Source organism: Mya arenaria, chromosome 11 (genome assembly GCF_026914265.1).
Source record: "Mya arenaria isolate MELC-2E11 chromosome 11, ASM2691426v1".
In the NCBI taxonomy this organism is placed as follows: domain Eukaryota; kingdom Metazoa; phylum Mollusca; class Bivalvia; order Myida; family Myidae; genus Mya; species Mya arenaria.
Window position 1 is genome coordinate 5,077,150 of NC_069132.1, and position 23,591 is coordinate 5,100,740.

The following is a 23,591-nucleotide window of genomic DNA, read 5'->3' on the forward strand; positions in this document are numbered from 1 at the left end:
GAAAGTAGGTCAAAAGGGGTTGGCCAGCATTGACCCCAGGGGCATAATTACAACAATCTTGGTAAAGAACCATCATATGATGCTACAAAACAAATATCAAAAGTATGCGCCTAGTGGAAAGTCTCTTGGATATTTGTGACCCTTGGGTTTTGACCCCTGGGGCATAGTTGGACAATCTTAGTAGAGGACCACTATATGATGCCTTATACATAATATCAAGGATTCCGGGCCTAGCGGTTTCAGACAAGAGTATTTTTAAACATTTTCCTATATAAGTATACCAAACTTTTGAACCCCGGGGCATTGGTATAATTTTAGCAAACATTTATAAACAATTGTGGTAAGACACACGAAAGACAGACACTGTTCCATAATATAAGCTCTCCTGGCCTTTGGCCAATACAGCTTCAAATCAACCAACCCTCTTTAACCGTAAATTAGACAAAGGCAAGGGAGAGTAAAACATAAAAACAACTGCACAATCTAAAAACAGGTTGTCTCTCTCAAATTATAGACTTGGCCAAACAAGTGTTTTTTTTTATTATTTCGAGGTCCATAATCCACTTGCTGGTTTTTGAAAGGAACCGAGCTCTCATGGATATCTAACTACTGTATAACTTTTATTAAGATACAATCAAACTGAAGACTGTATCATGTTCACACGCAATTTTTACAGACACACAGATGTATTGACGACTTACATCGTGCCATGCCATAAGCTAATCTGGCCAGTACAGCTAAAAACCATTATTGTGTTTAGAGTAATTGCCCTTTGATTGTTTTTATCTTCTCACCATACCTCCATATGTTGTGAAAAAAGGCAATCTAAAATTCTGACAACTTTTAAAATCAGTCAACTTGATATGCTTTGTCTTGTAAATCGCCACCAATCGTGCAAAGATCAATCCACTACAATGGAGTATACGTCTATCAACTGCAATGGAGCATATGTCTATCCACTGTAGTGGAGTGTATGTCTATTCACTTTAGTGGAGTATATGTCTATCCACTGTAGTGTGTGTCTATCCACTGTAGTGGAATGTATGTCTATTCACTTTAGTGGAGTATATGACTATCAGCAGCAATGGAGTGTATGTATATCCACTGTAGTGGAGTGTATGACTATTCACTGTAGTGGAGTATATGTCTATTCACTGCAGTGGAGTATATGACTATCAGCAGCAATGGAATGTATGCCTATCCACTGTAGTGGAGTATATGACCATCAGCAGCAATGTAGTGTCTATCCACTGTAGTGGAGTGTATGTCTATTCACTGTAGTGGAGTATATGTCTATTCACTGAAGTGGAGTATATGACTATCAGCAGCAATGGAGTGTATGTCTATCCACTGTAGTGGAGTGTATGTCTATCCACTGTAGTGGAATGTATGTCTATTCACTGTAGTGGAATGTATGTCTATTCACTGTAGTGGATTATATGACTATCAGCAGCAATGGAGTGTATGTCTATCCACTGTAGTGGAATGTATGTCTATTCACTGTAGTGGATTATATGTCTATCAACTGCAATGGAGTATATGTCTATCCACTGCAATGGAGTTTATGTATATCCACTGCAATGGTGTGTATGTCTATCAGCTGCAATGAAATGCATGTCTATCAATTACAATGGAGTATATGTTTATCCACTGTAGTGGAGTGTATGTCTATCCGCTGAAGTGAAGTGTATGTCTATCCGCTGTAGTGGAGTGTATGTCTATCAACTGCAATGGAGTGTATGTCTATCCGCTGTATTGGAGTATATGTTTATCCACTGTAGTGGAGTGTATGTTTATCCATTGAAGTGGATGTATGTCTATCAATTGAAGTGGAGTGTATGTCTATCAACTGCAATGAAATGTATGTCTATCAACTGCAATGGAGTGTATGTCTATCAACTGCAATGGAGTGTATGTCTATCAACTACAGTGAAGTATATGTCTATCAAATGCAATGGAATATTCGTCTATCCATTGTAATGGAGCATATGTCCATCAACTGCAATGAAATGTATGTCTATCAACTGCAATGAAGTATATGTCTATCAACAGAAATGAAATGCATATCTATCTATTAACTGCAATGGAGTAAATGTCTATCAACTTAAGTGGAGTAAATGTCTATCAACTGCAATTGAGTGTATGTTTTTCAACTACAGGGGAGTATAAGTCTATCAACTGCAATGGGGCATATGTCTATCAACTGCAATGTAGTAAATATCTTTAAACTAAACTGAAGTATATGTCTATCAACTGCAATGGAGTGTATGTCTATCAACTACAAGGGAGTGTATGTCTAACGACTGCAGTGGAGTGTTTGTCTATCTACTGTAGTGGAGTATATGTCTTACCATTGTGGTTGAGTATGTGTCTATCAACTGTATTGGGGTGTATGAATTTTAAATGCAATGGAGTATATGTATATTCACTGTAGTGGAGTGTATGTCTATCCACTGCAATGAAATGTATGTCTGTCAACTACAGTGGAGTTTATGTCTATCAACTGCAGGGAAGTGTTTGTCTATCCACTGTAGTGGAGTATATGTCTATCCACTGTAGTAGAGTATATGTCTTCCCATTGTGATGGAGTGTATGTCTATCAACTGCAATGGAGTATATGTCTATCAACTGTGGTGGAGTATATGTCTCATCACCTGTAGTGGAGTATATGTCTATACACTGTAGTGGAGTGTATGTTAATCCATTGTAGTGGAATATATGTCTATTCACTGTAGTGGTGTATATTTTTTCATCTGCAATGCAGTATATATATTTCCACTGTAGTGGAGTATTAGTATATCCACTCTAGTGCAGTAAATGTCTATCCACTGTAGTGGAGTGTGTAGTGGAGTATATGTCTATCCACTGTAATGGAGTATATGTCTATCGATTGTAGTGGAGTGTTTGTCAACTGTGATGGAGTTTATGTCTATCCACTGTAGTGGAATGTATATGCCTATCCACTGTAGTGGTGTGTATGTATATCCACTGTGATGGAATATAAGTCTATCCACTGTAGTGAAGTGTATGTCTATCCGCTGTAGTGAAGTGTATGCCTATCCACTGTGGTGGAGTGTATGTCTATCCACTGTAGTGGAGTGTATGCCTATCCACTGTAGTGGAGTGTATGTCTATCCACTGTGATGGAGTATAAGTCTATCCACTGTAGTGAAGTGTATGTCTATCCACTGTAGTGGAGTGTATGCCTATCCACTGTAGTGGAGTGTATGTCTATCCACTGTGATGGAGTATAAGTCTATCCACTGTAGTAAAGTGTAAGTCTATCCGCTGTAGTGGAGTGTATGCCTATCCACTGTAGTGGAGTAGATAGATAGATTTATTTCGGCATAGGAAGCATATACATAGTTAACAACATAACATAGGATAAAATAATGAGCATTATTAAATACTATATCACATACGAGAAAACTATGACATACACACCAACACCAAGGATAACACAAAAAAGGGCAAGCCCTTATTTCCATTGTGGTCCTTTGTATTGGCGGCATGACACAGAGAGGCGGACCTAAATATAATCATGTGTAAAAGTACTATTGAGTCATAAAAATGTATATCACAGTCAAATCTTGATTTAGTGACACTCCTGTTTGCAGCTAGGATTTAAAACACATTTCTAAAATTGTAAAAAGATATTAGCAAACAATTTAAAATCCTGAGCCGAAATAGGTAAAAACAATTTTAAATACTGTTCATAAGATGCCTTTTGATGGCAACCTTAAAACTTTGTAACCTGTTGATCTCCGTTAACTCTACAGGTAAATCATTCCATAGTTTAATTCCAGAGAAAGCAAAGGACTTAGAACCATGACTTTTGACTTTAGGTAGACAATACCCACCCTTTTGACTAAGTCTTGTACTATAATTATGTACGGAATCTTGCGAAATAAAGTGTTCACCCATGTAATCCGGAGACAGGCCATTTTTTATCTGAAAAACATGACACAACATTATCTGTTCAACTCTTCTGTGGACCGGTAACCAGCTAAGGGACTTAAAGTGGGATGGGTCAATATGGGCTCTGGAATCTAAGTCAAGTACAAATCTCATTATTTTATTTTGACAAGTTTGTAACTTATTTTTTAAAGACTGTGTCAAGCTATTATACCAAACAGAGCATGCGTAGTCATAGTGACACTGAATTAGAGACATAACCAGAAGTTTCTTGGTATGCTGAGTAAGAAACTCTTTCTTGCGGTAAAGAAATTTTAACCGAGAGTTGGCTTTCTTAAGAACAGACTCGGCCATTGGTTGATTCAATGGATGTACCAGAACAGGTTATATGCAGGTTAGATTGTGACCTAAGCTTTTGCTTGGACCCAAATAAAATTGACTCGGTTTTACCCAAGTGCAGTGACAACTTATTGTCCACTAACCATTGGCTGACCAAATCCATATCATCTGTCAGCGCCTTTTCAACAACAGATAAACTTTTACCAGATACCAGGATACCAGAATCATCAGCATATAAAAGCAATTTATTTTTGACCACAGCTGACATATCATTTACATAAATTAAAAAGAGAAGGGGTCCAAGGATTGAGCCCTGAGGAACCCCACATGTTATTTTGGAATTGGAAGAATAAGTACCAGAGACATCTACAAGCTGCTGTCTATCTGATAAATATGATTTGAACCAATTTAGGACGTCAATACTAAGACCTGATGCTTGTAGTTTCATTAAAAGAATGGAATGGTCGACTGTGTCAAACGCTTTCTGCAAATCCAGCAGCACCATACCAACAACATTACCTTTATCGTTTTCATACCTGATAAAGTCTGTAAGGTGAACTAGACAAGTATCAGTAGAGAAACCACTCCTGAAACCTGATTGTAATTTATATAACAGATCTTTATCCTTAAAATAAGCTTCAACTTGGTCATAAACCACCTTTTCAAGGAGTTTAGATACAACATTTAAAATGGACACAGGCCGGTAATTACCAACAGACAATTTGTCGTTCTTTTTATAGAGGGGAACAACTCTTGCAGATTTAAGATCATCAGGGACTTGACCTTGGATAAGGGATAAGTTTATGATATGAGCTAATGGACCAGCAATAACTGGGGATCCATCTCTGATAAAACGAGAAGGTATACCATCTAAACCAGTAGCTTTTTTGACACCTAATGAAGTTAAGTATTTAAGAACTTTACTTTCAGAAACAATGGAAAAAGAAAAACTGTTTGCAAAAGCACCCTTATTTGCATAATAAGTATTAACAAAATTCTTACTAAATTTATGCACCCTTTCTGGCAACTTTTCAACAAGTTTACATGCAACTGTTGTATAAAATTTGTTGAATGATTCAGCAATAAGTTTCTTTTCAAAACACACATTATCATCGATATTTAAACAAATATTTGAACCAGTTGAAGATGAACCCTTCTTGGAAGGCAAACCAAGATTTTTAACAGTTTTCCATAAAGAGGTTGAGTCATTTTTGTTCTCCTCGAGTGTATTAGTAAAATATTCCTTTTTTGATTTGACAATAAGATTCTGAACTTTGTTTCTGAGAGTCTTAAATGATTCATAATTATCACAGTTTCTATCACATTTATATTTATTAAAAGCTTTATCCCTATCATTAATCGCACTAAGAATGTCTGAGTCAATCCATGGTTCTGTTCTCTGTTTAATTCTAGTCTGTTTCACAGGAGTTATATTGTCTATCACAGATAAAAGTAACTGTTTAAATATATTCCAGGCATCATTTACACTATCACTCAGCAAAACAGGAGACCAGTCAGTAGCTAGAAGACTAGCCTGAAAGTCATCTTTGTTATAATTTTTCAAAGATCTTAAAGTGACATTGTTATGAGAACAATGTCTACACTGTATGTCTATCCACTGTAGTGAAGTGTATGTCTATCCACTGTAGTGGAGTGTATGTCTATCCACTGTAGTGGAGTGTATGTCTATCCAATGTTATGGTGTGTATGTCTATCCACTGTGATGGAGTATATGTCTATCCACTGTGATGGAGTATAAGTCTATCCACTGTAGTGAAGTGTAAGTCTATCCACTGTAGTGGAGTGTATGTCTATCCACCGTAGTGGAGTGTATGCCTATCCACTGTAGTGGAGTGTATGTCTATCCACTGTAGTGGAGTGTATGTCTATCCACTGTAGTGGAGTGTATGTCTATCCACCGTAGTGGAGTGTATGTCTATCCACTGTAGTGGAGTGTATGTCTATCCACCGTAGTGGAGTGTAAGTCTATCCACCGTAGTGGAGTGTATGTCTATCCACTGTAGTGGAGTGTATGTCTATCCACCGTAGTGGAGTGTATGTCTATCCACTGTAGTGGAGTGTATGTCTATCCACCGTAGTGGAGTGTAAGTCTATCCACTGTAGTGGAGTGTATGTCTATCCACCGTAGTGGAGTGTATGTCTATCCACTGTAGTGGAGTGTATGTCTATCCACTGTGATGGAGTATAAGTCTATCCACTGTAGTGAAGTGTAAGTCTATCCGCTGAAGTGGAGTGTAAGTCTATCCACTGTAGTGGAGTGTATGTCTATCCACTGTAGTGGAGTGTATTTCTATCCACTGTAGTGGAGTGTATGTCTATCCACTGTAGTGGAGTGTATACCTATCCACTGTAGTGGAGTGTATTTCTATCCACTGTAGTGGAGTGTATGTCTATCCACTGTAGTGGAGTGTATGTCTATCCACTGTAGTGGAGTGTATACCTATCCACTGTAGTGGAGTGTATGTCTATCCACCGTAGTGGATTGTATGTCTACCCACTGTAGTGGAGTGTATGCCTATCCACTGTAGTGGAGTATATGTCTATCCACTGTATTGGAGTGTATGTCTATCCACTGTAGTGGAGTGAATGTCTATCCACTGTAGTGGAGTGTATGCCTATCCACTGTAGTTGAGTGTATGCCTATCAACAGTAGTGGAGTATAAGTATATCCACTGTAGTGGAGTGTATGCCTATCCACTGTATTAGAGTGTATGTGTATCAACTACAATGGAATATGTCTCTCAACTGCACTGATGTGCATTGTGCATATGTCTATCGACTGCAATGCAGTATATGTCTAAAAGCGTCTTGAACGATAGACTCAATATTGAAACATCTCTTATTACTGAGTATAGAGGATATAAAATTCCACCACCTCTTGGACCAAACCTGTTTAAAGTTATATTCAGAAAAGAGACCAATGTTCTGGCAAGCACTTTTACAAACTTGTTCGAGGACCACTCACTAATAAAGTGTTACGCCAAATATCTCAGGACTAAGCTGTCCAGGTGCAGACAAAAATATGTTTCATTTCGTTTTCCCATAGAAACAATGAGAGATATAAAGGCAAAATGAAAAAAATTGTTTCAGAATTTATTGGTAAAAGAATGAAATCACAAAGAACAAGATAAATGTGTTTGTTGAATGATATAACTGAATGATATAACATTCACTGGCATTATCATGAAACAATGAAGTACAGTCTATTTACTGCCTATTTTATAATATATATTTATTTCACCATTAAGTTTGTACATGTTATTAAGACAGGGCTCAGGTGTATACATAAAACAACAGAGTGAACCCCATTGCTTGTCTGTTGGTGCTTTTCAGTAAAAAAGGCATAACTTGATAATTATTGAAGTTGTGGGCCTTGCTGCACATGAGCACATTGTCACTCGTTACATGGTTACAAAGTTTTGTGTCATTATCATAAATGATTATTAACATATGGCCACCTTGTTTCTACGGGACTTATTCCAACTGTCAAGGGGCATAAATTGACAATTAATTAAGCCACTGTTGTTGACCTAGCTACACATTTGTATACTGTCCCATGTAACATGTGTACAAATTTTAGTTTAAACTTTATTTAATTTTACAACGACTGTGAAACAAGCTATAACAATATATATTAATCACTCTCGTTGGCACGATGTTGCGTGAGAGTGTGGTCTTGCGTTGTGGGGGTAACCGGAGTACCCAGAGAAAACCCATGCGTCCGGCTTGGTGACCACTAACCAAACTCACATGCACCAAGGCCGGGAATCGAACCCGGGTCACCTTGGTGAGAAGCGAGTGCGCTAACCACTGCGCTAACCGGACAACACAACAAAGTTTTATGTGTCATGGCAAAATTAATGTATCAAGGGACATTATCTGACCATTTTTTAAGTAAGGGTTATGAGCCTTGCTTTAAATGGTGCGCACAACATGTGCAGCAAGTTTCCTATAAATCTTAAACACTTAATTAATTATGGCTAAGGTTCAAGTTTTTGCACACTGACGGCAGCAAGGGCATCGAAACAGCCAAACACACTGAGGGCAGCAAGGCCATCGAAACAGCCCAAATATTAATTTTAAAAGAGCAACAACAGACAAGCCAAAACCTGTCTGTTACATTAACCTTCAAAATCAACACAAAGCAAAACAACAAGTATTCTCAATCACAGTGTTTTTTTCTAGTCAACCAAGAACTAATTAATTATGGCTAAGGTTCAAGTTTTTGCACACTGACGGCAGCAAGGGCATCGAAACAGCCAAACACACTGAGGGCAGCAAGGCCATCGAAACAGCCCAAATATTAATTTTAAAAGAGCAACAACAGACAAGCCAAAACCTGTCTGTTACATTAACCTTCAAAATCAACACAAAGCAAAACAACAAGTATTCTCAATCACAGTGTTTTTTTCTAGTCAACCAAGAACGTATAACTAAAATTATTCAAGCCTAAATGAGCTTGCCACACATAATTTGCATATTGTCGGTGTTTACTAGTGCACATTCATCTCTAGTGCCAGGGTAATCTGACATAAGCCATTGAACGTCATTCGTTAGTAACTAGTGCTATGTCAACAAATAAATGCAAGGTTAAACAAAACAGACAACAACTGACACATTCCGGGCAACACCTGACACATACCAGTGTGTTAAAATTACAATATCTAGATTTAACATATCACAGATTTTACACAAATTACAACCACACAAAACTGTAATGTTCCAAACTAACAGCTAGTTGTTAACAAAGTATTTATGGAGCTTTCTGTAAAGATCAGAAGAAATTTCTAAACCAACGATACTAGATGAAAGGATTATTTACATCAAACTTTTTTGAAAATACTTTTTTGAACACCACTAACTGCCATACATGGAAACCTTTTCTTATGGAACAGTTATTTGAATATAATTTGTTTTTGTAGTACATCAAAAGTGTAAAAGGCATTGTTTTCAATTGTACCCTGAGACTCAAATTAAATATGAGAATTATTGCGTGATTCTGGGCCTTCAAACATAATTATCTCAGCTCATACAATATATTGTAAAAAATGTGTTATGAATATTAACATGAAAACTTCATGTATAAATATTAATTTTGAAAGCCATTATCAACTACATGAACACACAACTTTAACACATGGAGAAATCAGCAACATCAAACATCAAGGATATGTGTATTTCTATAATAAATGTACCAGGGCCCAATTTCTTGAAACTTCTTAAGTCCCTTATAACAGGGGTTAGGGTTAGGGTAATCTAATTATTTTTGGTTTTTAATAAATTGCATAATATTAACTTCTTTAAGAGTTTTTATACATTAGATAAGATTATCTTTATTATTATCACAATAAACCATTTATCATAATTCAATTTAAGTATGTATTTTGGCTAATTGAAATAAGCTATTTAAGCCTGTTAAGCTTAAGAAGTTTCGAGAAATTGTGGCCATGCAGGTATATAATTAACTTGGTATTGCAATGTACATTCAAACAGAAAAAGCCTACAAAACACAATATAAGTGTCATATCCTTGTCATCAGAATACAATTTTCAAAATATTTTATGTTCCTTATACAAAAAGGTAGGTTAACAATTTCCTTCTGTTTATAGCAGACATTAGCCAATTATTGTTGATATATAAGTAAGTGTCATATGTATGAACAATCCAAATACAAATATCTGACCATAGGGCAGGTGCGGAAGTTTGTTACATTATGAGCAAACATATCAGTGATCCATTTTCTTATATACTTTAAAACTCTAAAGTTTTATATTATCTTAATTTATCTTATATATATATATATATATATATACAAATGTTCAGTTTGCAAGGTTATATTGCAATATAAATTCGAAAAAAGGAGAAAATTCAGCATCAATTGCAGTTATGATTTTTCCAGCACTGGTAAAAACAAATTCAAAATCGAGTATACAAGAAACACATGTTTTTAATTTATTAATGTTTTATTCAAATGCTCATGTTATCATATTTTAGATTAAAGTTTTCAGGAGAAAACGGTCAGTGAGGACGAGAAAATTAATTGTGAAATAAGCTACTGTAAATCAAAAAATCATTCGAGTTTCAAGCTTATAAAAAATGTTCCAATGAGAATGAGCAATGCCATGATAATGTAAATGCCAACTGTAACTAAGAAACTGGTCATATGATCATAATCCATGTCACATAACTACACATAAATATTATAAATGTAATGATAATTTAATGAAAATAAATGCAAACAGATATTTCTTCACACATAAGGCAACATATTTTTAACTGTCTCATTACAGAACTGTCAAAACACTTCCTCTGGTCACATGACCATGAATGATCAATCTACAGTGCACATCGCATGATCACATGACCATTAACAACATCACATGATCAATGCAGATCACATGACCATTTTGTACATGACATGAGCACATAACCATAAACAACATCACATGACCATCAAGTACATGACATGATCGATTACATCCAATCATTTCCTTTAATTGACATCACATGATCACTGGTGACGTGACGCGTCTGACGTGGACTGGAATGTATCTTGGGAACTGTCATGACTCGACTGGCGCACAATCGTCTTAACAATTTCATCGTGTTCCTGGAGTAAATGCTCTAGCTCCTTCTTGCGCTGTTTAGCATCTTCCTGAATTGCGAAATAAAATAGTAGTGAATTATTACTATGTAATACCATACGCATTCGGTGTATTAAAAATCTCACATTTTTTCTTACTTGCAATTTAAATCAAAATTCCTGAGCTAAACAACACCTAGAAAGGCACCCTGAAGTTAAGTCCAATTTACTGTATCAAATGCATTCTCATATTCTCTCACTTATTATTGAATTATTACTATTACAGACCACTTCAAATAAGAAAATAATGACATCATTCTGCATGCATAGTAATGTCGACATGGAATATTACAGAATCATACCGTAATCAATCAGAACTTTAAAAACAATGTTAAAAATCAACAACAACATGGCATGCATTTCTAACTACTGTATAGCGTGTTCTAGTGGAATATTGTTGATAATATGTTATTATTATAGCATGTAGACATATTAAAAAAAAATGATTTAAATAAAATTGATGAATTCAATATTTTTGAGTCAATTGCCAACTTGAATAGGTCTTTCATCAATGAAAAGACAATGATTGCATGTATAGTGTGTATAAAAACAGTAGTACTGTATAATTATTTACTTAACAAAACAGGAAAAAGGCTAACTTTATAGATTTATGTCTTTGCTAATAAAATAGTTTTAATAGTGAACTTAACATTTTAATGTTTGAATGTTCTTGTTTTGAAAAGAAGTTCATGCCAATTTTTTTCCAAATCCTACAGAAAAGTGATAGTCATTTCCACTTTAACATTATAATAACATCCATCATTGATAACTAAAAAACCTATCCATACAATATCTTCCTGTTGACTACTATTTTATTACAACCTATGATGTGCACAAAGCAAAAAGCTTAATACACAGCTTGAGTACAAAATAACTGCATTTCTAACATAACAAATATATGATTTCTCCAAAAGTACAATTACATATTTGACATTGTCAATGATGTTATGTAGATATACAATTAAAAGATAGAATGTTAACCTGTTGAAATCAGTTCTTAAATAACAACATTGTGTTGTCATAGTGATTTTGAAAATGTACACGACATGGTTCCTTCAAGGACTGTAAATTTCCCTTTATTCCAAATAATATGTTTAAAGTAATAACATAAGTTCCAACATTTCTTATCATGCAAAAACATGCAGTTAAGGAAGACAGCCATGTTAGAGTTAGACTGGGTATTCTGTTTATGGTTGCTAGGGTAACCTGTTGCTATGGATACCTGCATGGATGCAACTTTAGCCTCAGACTCTCTTGCTTTCTCTATGTCTAACTCCCCTGAAAATTCTACAAATCAAAACCCAACACCACATAAATATTTATCACAACAATTTTCATACATAAAATGGTTCAATCATTATCAACATCATTTCATTCCAGGTAACTCAATTTCAACAAAAAATATAATAACCAATATGTATACTAAATCAAAATAATTGTTTATAATACACAACAGTCATGAACAGATAATTGAGGAAAAATTGAGCATGGAGTCCCCTCTTTATAAAATTAGAATTAATCACAATCATACAAACTACATTTTGAGCCAATGAAACAGCTCATTGGCATGTATGTAGTACCGCACATGAAACCTTAAGAATTTCAACATTCAGCCGGCTTTTCAAGCTCTGCCTACACAGAATTATAGTCAGTTATAAAAGCTCATCGGAGCTAATGTTGTCTGTATATCTGTCTTGCCGACTTTAAATAAATCTTATCTTATCTTATCTTAGAATCTGAGTAAGCATTACCATATTTGGAAATGTATTTTTAGTGTCTGTAACAGTTCCTTCCCTTTCAAAACATATTGCCTTATGGTATTGTACATTGTTTCATTCACATTCATTCAGAAGATATTCATTTGTGTGGTCATTGAGGCCCTTGAAATCAAAATTAAATATTATTGATATTAAAAGTTGTTTTTTAACATAATACTGTATTATACTGTGTATAGGACACATTTTTGCCCCATAATTTAATGAATCTTTTTTTTCCGAATACCATTTCTGGCCGAAATTGCTTAAACATAGAAATAAATGGAAGAAAAACGTGTTTGTTAACATTTTTAACTTCAAAAGGACGTTACTCACATCGATTGATAGATTTAGCTATACTGGCAGTGTATGATCGGGAACGGTTAGCATCACTCAGTTGAGTCTAAATAAATGCAGTTAATTATTTTATTTAATTACGTCTCGATATTGTATGACAGATTTTACTTATTATGATTCTGTATTAAAATAACAAATAAACATGCGTATGTGACCTGGCATAATTGTGCTGTCAATGTGTGAATTCGGTGTGAAAAACTTACTCTGTCTTAGGCATGATACAATGTGTATGTAATACCATGATGAAGGTGTTGACATGTTGATAACATTTATGTACAATATACGGCTGGTTTTACAATGCGCATCAACAAAGAGCAACATCGGGGAGTGTGATTATTATTCTATTACCGGGTAAGAAATTTGCCATTTTCACGATTTACTAAATTTGTTAAAAATAAAATGGTGCTTATTTTGACATTTTTTCACTGCGTCCTATCTATGTTTTCAGGATTGTTCACGTATTTTTTTCCCTGCGTCCTATCCATGCTAACGACCTAAACACAGTATAATATGGTACCCTTCATAATAAACATGCAGGAAATATTGTCTTGGTGGTATTTGTGTGCGCTAAATTTCTCTTAACAAGCATGCGCGAACTGCTGTATAAATTATTAACTAACAAATAAATGAAAATGTGGCTATTGTTTTTGTCACAGACCTTCTAAATAATTAAATCATGACCTGTTTGGTGACACCATTGGCGGAGACATGAACATCAACACTAAAACCAGTTATACGGTACTACCGTAACACCCATTGTCAGGGCCCGTTAGTGTAACACGACTAATTGCGCAACAAATATTAATAACTACAAGATCTGTCACATTTTATTATATGACGTACAACATCCCCTCAAGACAATGAACCTATGATAGGTGAAGGCTTCAATAACCTGTCTACATCATAGAACTGGGGAATATCAATAAAAACCCTGTCTCCTCTTATCATTTCATAAGTTATATTTCCAAGAGAGCTTTATCCGATAAAGTGGCAGCCAGGTGTCGGTAATATCAGGAAACTCTTGCTTTCTACGTACATTTCAAAACCTATTCTGCAAGATAGTGTTACTATTTTTATAGTATATCAAAGAATTGTTAGATTTGCTAGAAGGTACGAAAGCCTTTTATATTTTATTTGTCACTTGCTTCCTTCTGACACACCTCAAGAATTATATTAGCATGGTGTTACTATTCCTAACACTGTCTTATATCATAATTATGATGATGTTTTAAGTAATACTGTTTGAAATAAGCAGAAACATGACTGCTGAAAATGCGATGCTCCATAATGGTTTATATCCAGGGAAAAGAATGAAAATTTTATCCAATGAGAAACCTGTAAAAGAATGCCAGTTTATTAAGCTTGTTAAGTGTTGTGCTTTCAATCGATAAGGGGCATAATTCAATAATTATTAAAGTGAATATTTCAGTTTTTGAGTTATGGCCAAAGTTAAAGATGCTCATGCCGACAAAGTTAACAATAACACAAAAACTATCACATTGTTTTATACTTAATGAATATGAATACAGGTCTTCCATTACAGGAAGAATATTTTTTCTTTAAATACCTGGAAAGGCACCCTGAAGTTAAGCCCAGCTAAAACTCCCATAATTAAACATTGGAAGTACAAATGTATGCTACCTCATGGCCTCATTTTCAATAGCTCTTGGAAGTAAAATACAATTTTGTAAAGTAGACTTGTCATAGTTGCAATTTATTTAATTTTTAACAGAAAAGTTCCACTCAAGTGAAACAATTCTTCGTTTTCGAGAGACAGAAACTTTCACATTTCAAAGAAAAACTGCAAAAACTTATGACAAAATTTCTTAATGGAAGCCCTTTATGACATCCCTAGCTTGTGGAAAATAAAGGGAAAAGGGTCAATCTACATTTAGGAACAGAATAAAACAGGTGTCATTACAACAGTGAAATGTACCGGAGATTATATAACCAGCAACACAGTGCATGTTTACATCATCAAGTGCTCTGGTAGTTAATACAATGCTCACAAAAGTGACCTATGCCATATAGCAGTCAGCTCTCAATATATAGATGCAATGACAACCAGAATACAGCTGTTTTTGTACCTCAGTAAAGGAGACACCCATTACATAGAGCTCAAGCTATTTAGATATACTATAGTCCTTTTTAAAGATACCGCCAGCTGTCACATTTTACACTGAGTAGTTTTGTCTGTTCAAAGCAATGAAATTGTGATTTGAACTAGACAGAGATAAATATTTTGTTGGAAAACCTGGCTATATAAGGTATCTACAAAAAGGTCTACAGCTTCAATTTGTAGCTGGGACATTATATCTTATATTTCACTGTTCTAAACAAAGTGTATTAGTTCATTGTACACACTGAATGACAATTGTTACTAAACAATTATGCAGCTATTAACAGATTTGTTGACTTTGTCAGGGAAAAAGAGGCCTGTACAGGAAAAGATGACATTTTCAACTTTGGGAAGTTTAGTCTGTTTCATAAATAGTTCATTACAGCTATTATTAAATACATTTGAAATTTATCATTTGGTCAAGATTTGCCAAACATATTTATGGATTGGTCAAAATATACCCCATATAATCACTTTTAACCAATCAAATATTTTCAAGGTGTAGTCCTAAAAAACATGCTGCAGAAAACTCATCAAAGTTATATACAATTTGCTGCAGTTTTTGCTTATCCATATCAGTGAATAAATCTTTTCTTTTCTTGATAATGTAACTGCCACTTAAGGACTTATTTTCTCTGACGATGTTGCTAACATTTGGTGTATTACCTGCATCATCCAGGTAGATTTCCTGTTTCTTTCCATCCTCATTCTCAAGGTCAAGCCGTATTGTGCCATTGTTGCTGGTCTGGCGCTGTGGTGGGTCCATGATGGGCGTATTGTGTGTGAGTCTACCAGACCTGCCTGTACCAGACTCTGACGATGGTGCTGTGTGTGTGGCGTGTCCAGTTAACTCGCCTTGGTTTGCTCGCTCTTCACTGCCACCGCCTCCTAGTTGGACACCTTCTGCTCTTAGCTCTAATGGCCCACTGCTGTTTACACCTGTAACATTGCGAGGTGATCACACATTATATTGACAATCTGAAGAGACAGAAAAAATTGTTTTAAACATTCCTCACTTTTTTTAAAATACAATTGTGTATAATAATGAACCTTTTGGACCAATTGTATACTTTCTCATTGCATTGGAAAATAATGTCAAAAAAGAAAAACCTAGAAAACCTAGAAAATAAACTCTTAAACCCTGGAGGTCTATGTTCAATTTTACATAGGCATTTTTAAGAACACGATTGCATACAATACATTTATGTCCATATATATGAAAAACATTTTTGAAATCAACTGTCAGATGATATTTTAATTTCTAAAGATGATTTTTTTTCTTTCTTTTTGCAGACACATGGGATAATAGTTCTGCTGGAACACGGAATATCGGTCTTATGTTACAGAGAAATTCAGTTTACTACGACAATGTAAAGTGTGATTTATTGCTAGACAAGACATACGCAACAAAGAAAGCCAGCACGAAGAATTTTCCGAGGTTATATTATGCATCAAAATGTCAAAATGCACTTATACATCAAGCCAGTAGATGCAGCCTGTCAGGTTTATTCTCCCTTACCATTAACATTAATTAGTCCAGTGGATCCTATAAGTAAATGAAATAATCCATTTCCCTGTGTGATTGATTAATTATAGAAGCCACAAATAAGAAATTTTATCATTCATCCACCCTACCAGGAGGCACATGCATTCTCTCTATCAGGCATAAAACAAGTGGGATCGGCCAATTCAAATATGGCATACATCAAACAGACTAGACAAAGTTGATCACAAAACATATTTCGGCTACCAAGTACAAAACTGTGTGTGTTTATATTACTTGAGTAACAAAGCTACAAACTCATAAGGACACTTGACCGTTTTCCTATTGAATCTACTGATAATAAGTTGAGGAAACATCTGGAAAAATACTTATGTCATCGCAATATAAAATATTTTTTTATCATAAAAATGAATGAGAATCACAAGGTTTAGAATCTTTCTAATGCATCCTTGTACATACAGATAAACACATGGAAAGGCTTTGTCGTAAATTTTTGCAACATCACATGTACTAAAATTATATAATTGTTCACATCATTTAAAAAGCTTATTCTAATTCCAGATTTAATGTTAAGTTACGTTTCATCATCTTTGTATCTCAATAGAAATATGAAGAGCAAAGCAGTTTGTATTTTTTATTTTGAAGAAAATATCTTTCAGTTTTGGACTGTTCTTCCATAGACATCATTTTTTAAATATTATTTTTCAACTACTTGAAATTATAAATAAGAAACATGCAAGATATTAAAATTATACATACTTGTTCAAGTTTTAGATAGCAACAATACTTTAACACATTATGCTTTACCTATGACTTCATCCAATACATTCCCTCCACTTTCTTTGCTGATGACAGTACAACAAACAAGTCAAATAGCAAATGACAATCATAAATTATTTTCAGTGTTTCTTTACAGAGGTTTGACAGTTTTTAGCACATTGTTGTAAAACGCGGAACACTTGTTGGCTATTTTATATGACAGCACTCTACTTATAGCAAGTTATTGAATAACTGTGAATTGCAATAAAACTGTGTTCATCCTTTTCATGACATTCCATTTGGTAAACACTTTCAGTGTATAACATCTAGGCATCGGGCAATTACTTTTTTTAAATTAAATGTTAAACCATTCAAACATGTTAATTAAAGAAAGTAAGTGCTTTTAAGTCTCCGGCATGAACAAAGCTGCACAGGAATAACTTATCTACAAAACAATTAATTATTTAATAAAACTTTATTAACTATTTTAGAAGAAATTTATGAGTGCACTTCTTAAATATGTCATAATTGAAATGCTTTATTCGTAGATCAATGCTTAATATGCATGAAAATGAATAAAAAAATATATTGCTGAAAATAGCATGTGAATGAATGAACATGTTAATTTGAATTCATTTTGATACAAATTAACATAACTTCACTTATCAACATTCACATTGTCTGAAACTAATGAAAAAAGATATGAATGCTATTTCCTGTTCATACATAATAATGTTACCATGCTTCAGGCACATTTCTTTTATCCTATCAATCTAACATATTGTTTGAAAATCTTTCCACAAGAAAGCAAGAAAAAACAAAAATTATCCCATTTCCAATTCCAAAGTCCACTAGAATAATACACCAACTTACCTGAAGCAATGGCGAACAATCAAAATAACAAAAAATAGTTTGTTTTAAAAACTTATCCAAGGCTGGAGCTTCGAGCTAACATGTGAAAGCTATGTAGGAGACATTTCCCCCCATTCACTTGTTTTACAGAGCATGGGGAATGACGTCAAACAGTTAATGATATACTAAAGATATGCCCCATCTTATTTTTCCTGCTAAATATAATTATTTATTTTAGGAACATTTATTCCTTTATTACTGATACTAAATCTGATATCTTCATTACTTCGTTGTTAGCTGATGTTTGGCTGTAATAAGAAAATGATTGCTTTATAGGAGGCTAATATTTTCCCAAGTAGTCCATTAAATATGTACAAGTGGCCACTGTAACATTAGAGTCAATACAAAACCACTACCTCACCCTTTTGATAATATGTCTCCTACATTGGGTTCTTGATAACAATCCATTACATTCAAGGCCATATGGTAACCTTTATGAGGTTTATATTTCCTAGTGTGAAGTTCAAGAGTAATAGTGTAATGTTCTAGACATATGCTTCAATCCAAGCCCTCTAGAGGATTAAGAAGGGGCGGGTTCGACAACATATTATATTAATAATTGAATAGGGGTTGGTCCCAAATCCCCAAATTTATATTAATAAACAATCTTTGCCCGAATTCGAAGGGAGATGAGTTCATGTCTGGCAATATTGTGATCATATAACATAAGGGTAAAAAGAAATTGCATATTGCAAATCTGCTAATGACTATTTGACATGGATAAAAAAATCTAGAAATCTCTAAATATGATTCTAAATATGAATGTGTCACCATGAAGGTCATTAGTAAGCAGTATTGAGAATGTCCACCTATTTCCATCTTAAATCCATCCTATTCCACAATAAATTAAATTTGTAATTAGCTGCACTTAAAACACAAAAAATAATTAGATTACATTCCCACTGCCATCACGCAGTCTTAGCTAGATAATAATTTAAAATATGAAAAAAAATCAGACAAAGCTTCATACAGTTTATATCAGGGGTGATAACCCTGAATAATGTGCAGGTCCATCAATAACTTAGACTGAAAACTTGTCTATGTCTAAGACCAAGTGTTGTGCCGATGATCGATTATAATCAACAATTGATTGGAAAGGCCTACGTTGGCGACAATCGAGTGAAATTTGAAAAAATTATTATAGAAACAAGGGACGTAACCGCTACTGACTAATGATTTTTTTCTGGTTAATGCTAGCTCATGTTGAAACGTTAAGGTGTTACTATGTTAAGTTGTTTAGTTATATTCTTATCAAGTCAGTATGTCACTAAAGTACCTTATTACAAATTTTCTTTGTAATCTTAACTGGTCATGGACTGGTTCTCAATTTCTCATGTTTGTGGGTTAAAAGTGATTTTTAAAACATGTTCCCATTTACTTTTTACAATGTAAGAATTTAGTTTTCTCAGTTTTCTGAAAGGACATGTTCTTGTAAAATATATAGAATAGTCAACTGCTTGTTGTACTAGTTACTGGGAAAAAGGGCCGTAAAATATGTTTCAACTAAGCTTTTTACTTACTGATTATTAAAACCAGATATATTACACATGTATACAATACTAAATGTACGACAAAAACTAGAGCCTATGGTCTCATGTTCTGTAATACACAATGTAATAACTTGTAAACACTAAAGGACAGTTGCGTTCTGAATAAATAAAGTAATTTATTCAAAGAAATGTACAAACAATATTGTAAGGGAACATATTGGTGCATAAAATTTGTGCATGTACTGTATCTGCATGCCTTAAATCACCAAAGATAATTAAATGATACAAGCCATCATTGATCAGTTTCATAAACCGATTATCGATAGTAATTTTTCTGTCCGATTCCCAACACTACTAAGACCCCTGTTGAATTGTTTTCTTTGCCATTTACATACATGTTAAAATAAGGGACAGTTACTTTTTACCATTTTTAAGCCAAAATGTACACTAGACACAAAACAAAATGCATGTGTTCAGAAGCTTTCAATCCTGATTTCAATGTTAATCCTGAACATTATCATCCCTGAAATTTACAAAGTATTTTAATAACTGTGATGGTTAGCACACTCAATACTTGCCAAGGGGTTCCAGGTTTGATTTCCAGCCTGGTTGCATGCGAGTTTCATTTGTAATCCCAAGCAGGAGGAGTCCTCTGGGTACTCCAGTCCCCCCCACAACACATACATAACATTAAGCCAACAAGAGTGATTAATATAATGTTGTAATATCTTGTTTCACAATTGATGTAAACAAATAAATTAGTTTAAACCAATAACGATCCACATGTCTACATTTGGAACATAAGCTTACCTAAATCCTTGCCTGGAGAGTCATTCCGCGGAGTTCCCTACGAAAAAACAAACAAGAAAATTGCATAAGAAAAAAGCATTTCCTACCAAAAATGTTAATTATTCTTGAAAAGCAAACTGATAGAAAGATGATGATAAAAATCAGATTTGCATCAGATACAAGAAAATGCATTTAATCACCTGTATGTATTTCACATTAAACAAGACATTTAAGTTCCATGAAAATTTTCAAGTAAATTCTGATATTTTCTTGAAAACAGTGTGCACGGTGCAATAACCAGCCGCTATTTATTTCAACTAGGTAAACCAAAACCACAAATCCTTAAAAAAAAGGCAGTTCAATGGGTAGATTAAATACATCAGACACATTAGTTTTTGCGTAATATATAAATAATGTCTATTACCCCGGTACTAAAGGAATCCTACTCAAACCTAAATTTCAACTACCAAACATCAAGTCTAGCAACATCAATTGAAACAGGGAGAAAAATAATACTTAGGATATTTTCATGTCTCCAATAAGGAAGCGAAACAAATCATTCTTAATTGACATAGAAATAATGTATAAATGAAAATGGTAACATGTATCTGAATAAAACTTCTTGGAACACCTCATACACCTATAATGGCGAGATATAATAAGCTTGATTGCTATATCATTGAATATCATTGATTTGAATGATTTTTTTGTCAAATGTTTTCATCCAAGCATATATCGTTACATATTTATACAATATATACACTTATACAGTGCCAGTGATATACAATTTTTGAACTGTGTCTGCCATTATGTTATAAATTTTGTACAAATACACTTGCAAAGTCTTGGTAGTTATGTTTAAATACTGTACATCAATACAAGGCAGACTATTGTGTGATTACCAGCAGGAAATGCTCAAATTGAAATCAACCACTGGGTGCAGCATCCACCAGTGTGTTTTTCTCATCAATCAAATGAACCCTTCCTACATCCACAGATTTTAACTGATCAGAAAGCTTGTAAAGATGTTCTACATGAAACCACTTATACTTAAAAAAGAAAGGCCTAAGCCACAAAAGACTGTGGTTTATCAATCAGCTCTTTTATTTCTATCAGAGATACTATCTCTGCAGTCTGTTGCCCCCAGTTGCAATGATACCTGCTGCCTGCAAATACTGTACTAATAATTTCATTCAATATCGTTTTGCTCTACAAAATCACTGGCATAGAAAGCAGCCGTCATACACCTATGGTGGGTATAATGGATATAAGAGTAAAACAGAAATGTATTGCCAAAAATTAGACATTTGCGCACAATAGAAGGGACAGGGGATGGAGATTCAGCTGTGTACTTGGTACCTGGTACATTACATAAACGCAACATAAGTGGATTCAGGTGCAGGACTGTCTTGTTTCCAATCATAGAGGGACATAACTCTACAAATATTAAAGCAAAAGTTATGGCCTTGCCACACATGAGCGTATTGTCACTGGAAATTATTAGCATGTGTACAAAGTATCATTTATTTCTGAACATTATTTTTGAACTTTTTTAAGCTATGACCATGCTTAATTCTATTGTCACACCAAAGCCAATAATAGCCCAAACCATCTCAATACATTGACTTATTTCTTAAAAAAAACAAGCTAATAATGGCCTCCCCGCTGATTTTCACTAAGTGACCATTGCACACTAGTTTCACATTGGAAATACCCTTATTTAATGTGAAGTCAAAGGTCAAACTAATATGTACATGCTAATGAGTAAGTAACAGGAAAACATTCATTCATGATCAACACATGATCAATATGACAGTATGAGGTTTCTACTCACAGCATCCATCTATAACATGTCATCTACTGTGTATTCACTAGCCAATATAGTATCATTGTATGGTTTATTGCATAACTGACTAACATTTGCATACAAATACAACAGAACATGCAGTTTGCACAGCGGTATGTTGACTCCCAGACTAGTCATTATTAATAGTGGACAAAAGGCCACTTAATGGAGATAATAAGATTAGCACCATAAATCAATGACAATATTTCTTTCCGCCTATAAAGGTGCATAACTCAATTACCGTTAAAGCTGTAGATAATTGCCTTATAACGTTGTTATAAATGTGTATATTGTCACTGAAAACATGTGCACCAAGTTTCATGTGAATTTCTTGAAAGTTTTTTGGTTAAGGTGATGGTTACAGATATTGCATATAATGAGTTGATCCTTCCAAATGTTACATTAACAGATGAACTAAAAGTAACCATAAGTATACACTAATGAATATGTTTAATTATTCTAAACCAATGTAAACTGTGGAATTAATGAGTATATGAATTACAAAGTCCATTCATCTATACTTATGCAATTTAAAATGCGAGAAAATCAAACATGTCTAATAACAGTACCTGACATTTATTTTTGTATAATAATGACGTAAATGTTAACTTTGCTTGGGTGAAAAAAAAGCTTGTCCTGCTTTATCTGTCCAACAAGGAACAATGACATAAATATTCAGTCAGAGTTATGGGCCTGGCTTTCATGTGCCATGATTACAATAACAACACTGGGGGGGGGGGGGGGGGGGGGGGGGGATATCACTTACTTCATTTTTGGTTGTTCATAAAAAAGACAAGCTAATAATTTGCTTTGTCCTAGGCCTTATACAAATGAGTGCACAAAACAATGTTCTCTTATATCAAAACGGAAAAGAATGATTTATGTTGACAACATGTGTATTACAAATAATATTATGGTGTTGCTGACATTTTCCTCTGTAGAAGGTTACTTAAGAAGACAATCGTTTACATTCTTTTGATAAATATTATTCTTAAAAATGAGTGTGTTGTTTTTTAATGAGACAACAGTGATTAATTTCAGCCCTTTAAATATGTAAATGTCAAGTAAGATTTGGACAGATTTTGTTCAAAATCAGATGAAAAGTCAGAAAAACCTATGGTTCTTTTACGCCTCACTCAGGAC

General features: G+C 34.2%; 1 protein-coding gene across 4 annotated transcripts in view; it reads right to left on the reverse strand.

Moving 5' to 3' along the window:
* Nucleotides 1–7,354: 7,354 nt before the first annotated feature.
* Nucleotides 7,355–23,591, reverse strand: part of LOC128208139 (uncharacterized) — a 35,350-nt gene continuing 19,113 nt past the window's right edge. For 3 of the 4 annotated variants that reach the window (XM_052911519.1, XM_052911518.1, XM_052911520.1), the window contains 4 exons: nucleotides 20,624–20,660; nucleotides 15,815–16,087; nucleotides 12,141–12,205; nucleotides 7,355–10,930 (listed from right to left, as the gene is read on the reverse strand). In XM_052911519.1, coding sequence (XP_052767479.1) covers nucleotides 10,787–10,930; nucleotides 12,141–12,205; nucleotides 15,815–16,087; nucleotides 20,624–20,660 — 519 coding nt within the window. In that variant the 3' untranslated portion in view covers nucleotides 7,355–10,786. The remainder of the gene's footprint in view (nucleotides 10,931–12,140; nucleotides 12,206–15,814; nucleotides 16,088–20,623; nucleotides 20,661–23,591) is intronic. The other variant, XM_052911521.1, reaches the window with a different exon arrangement.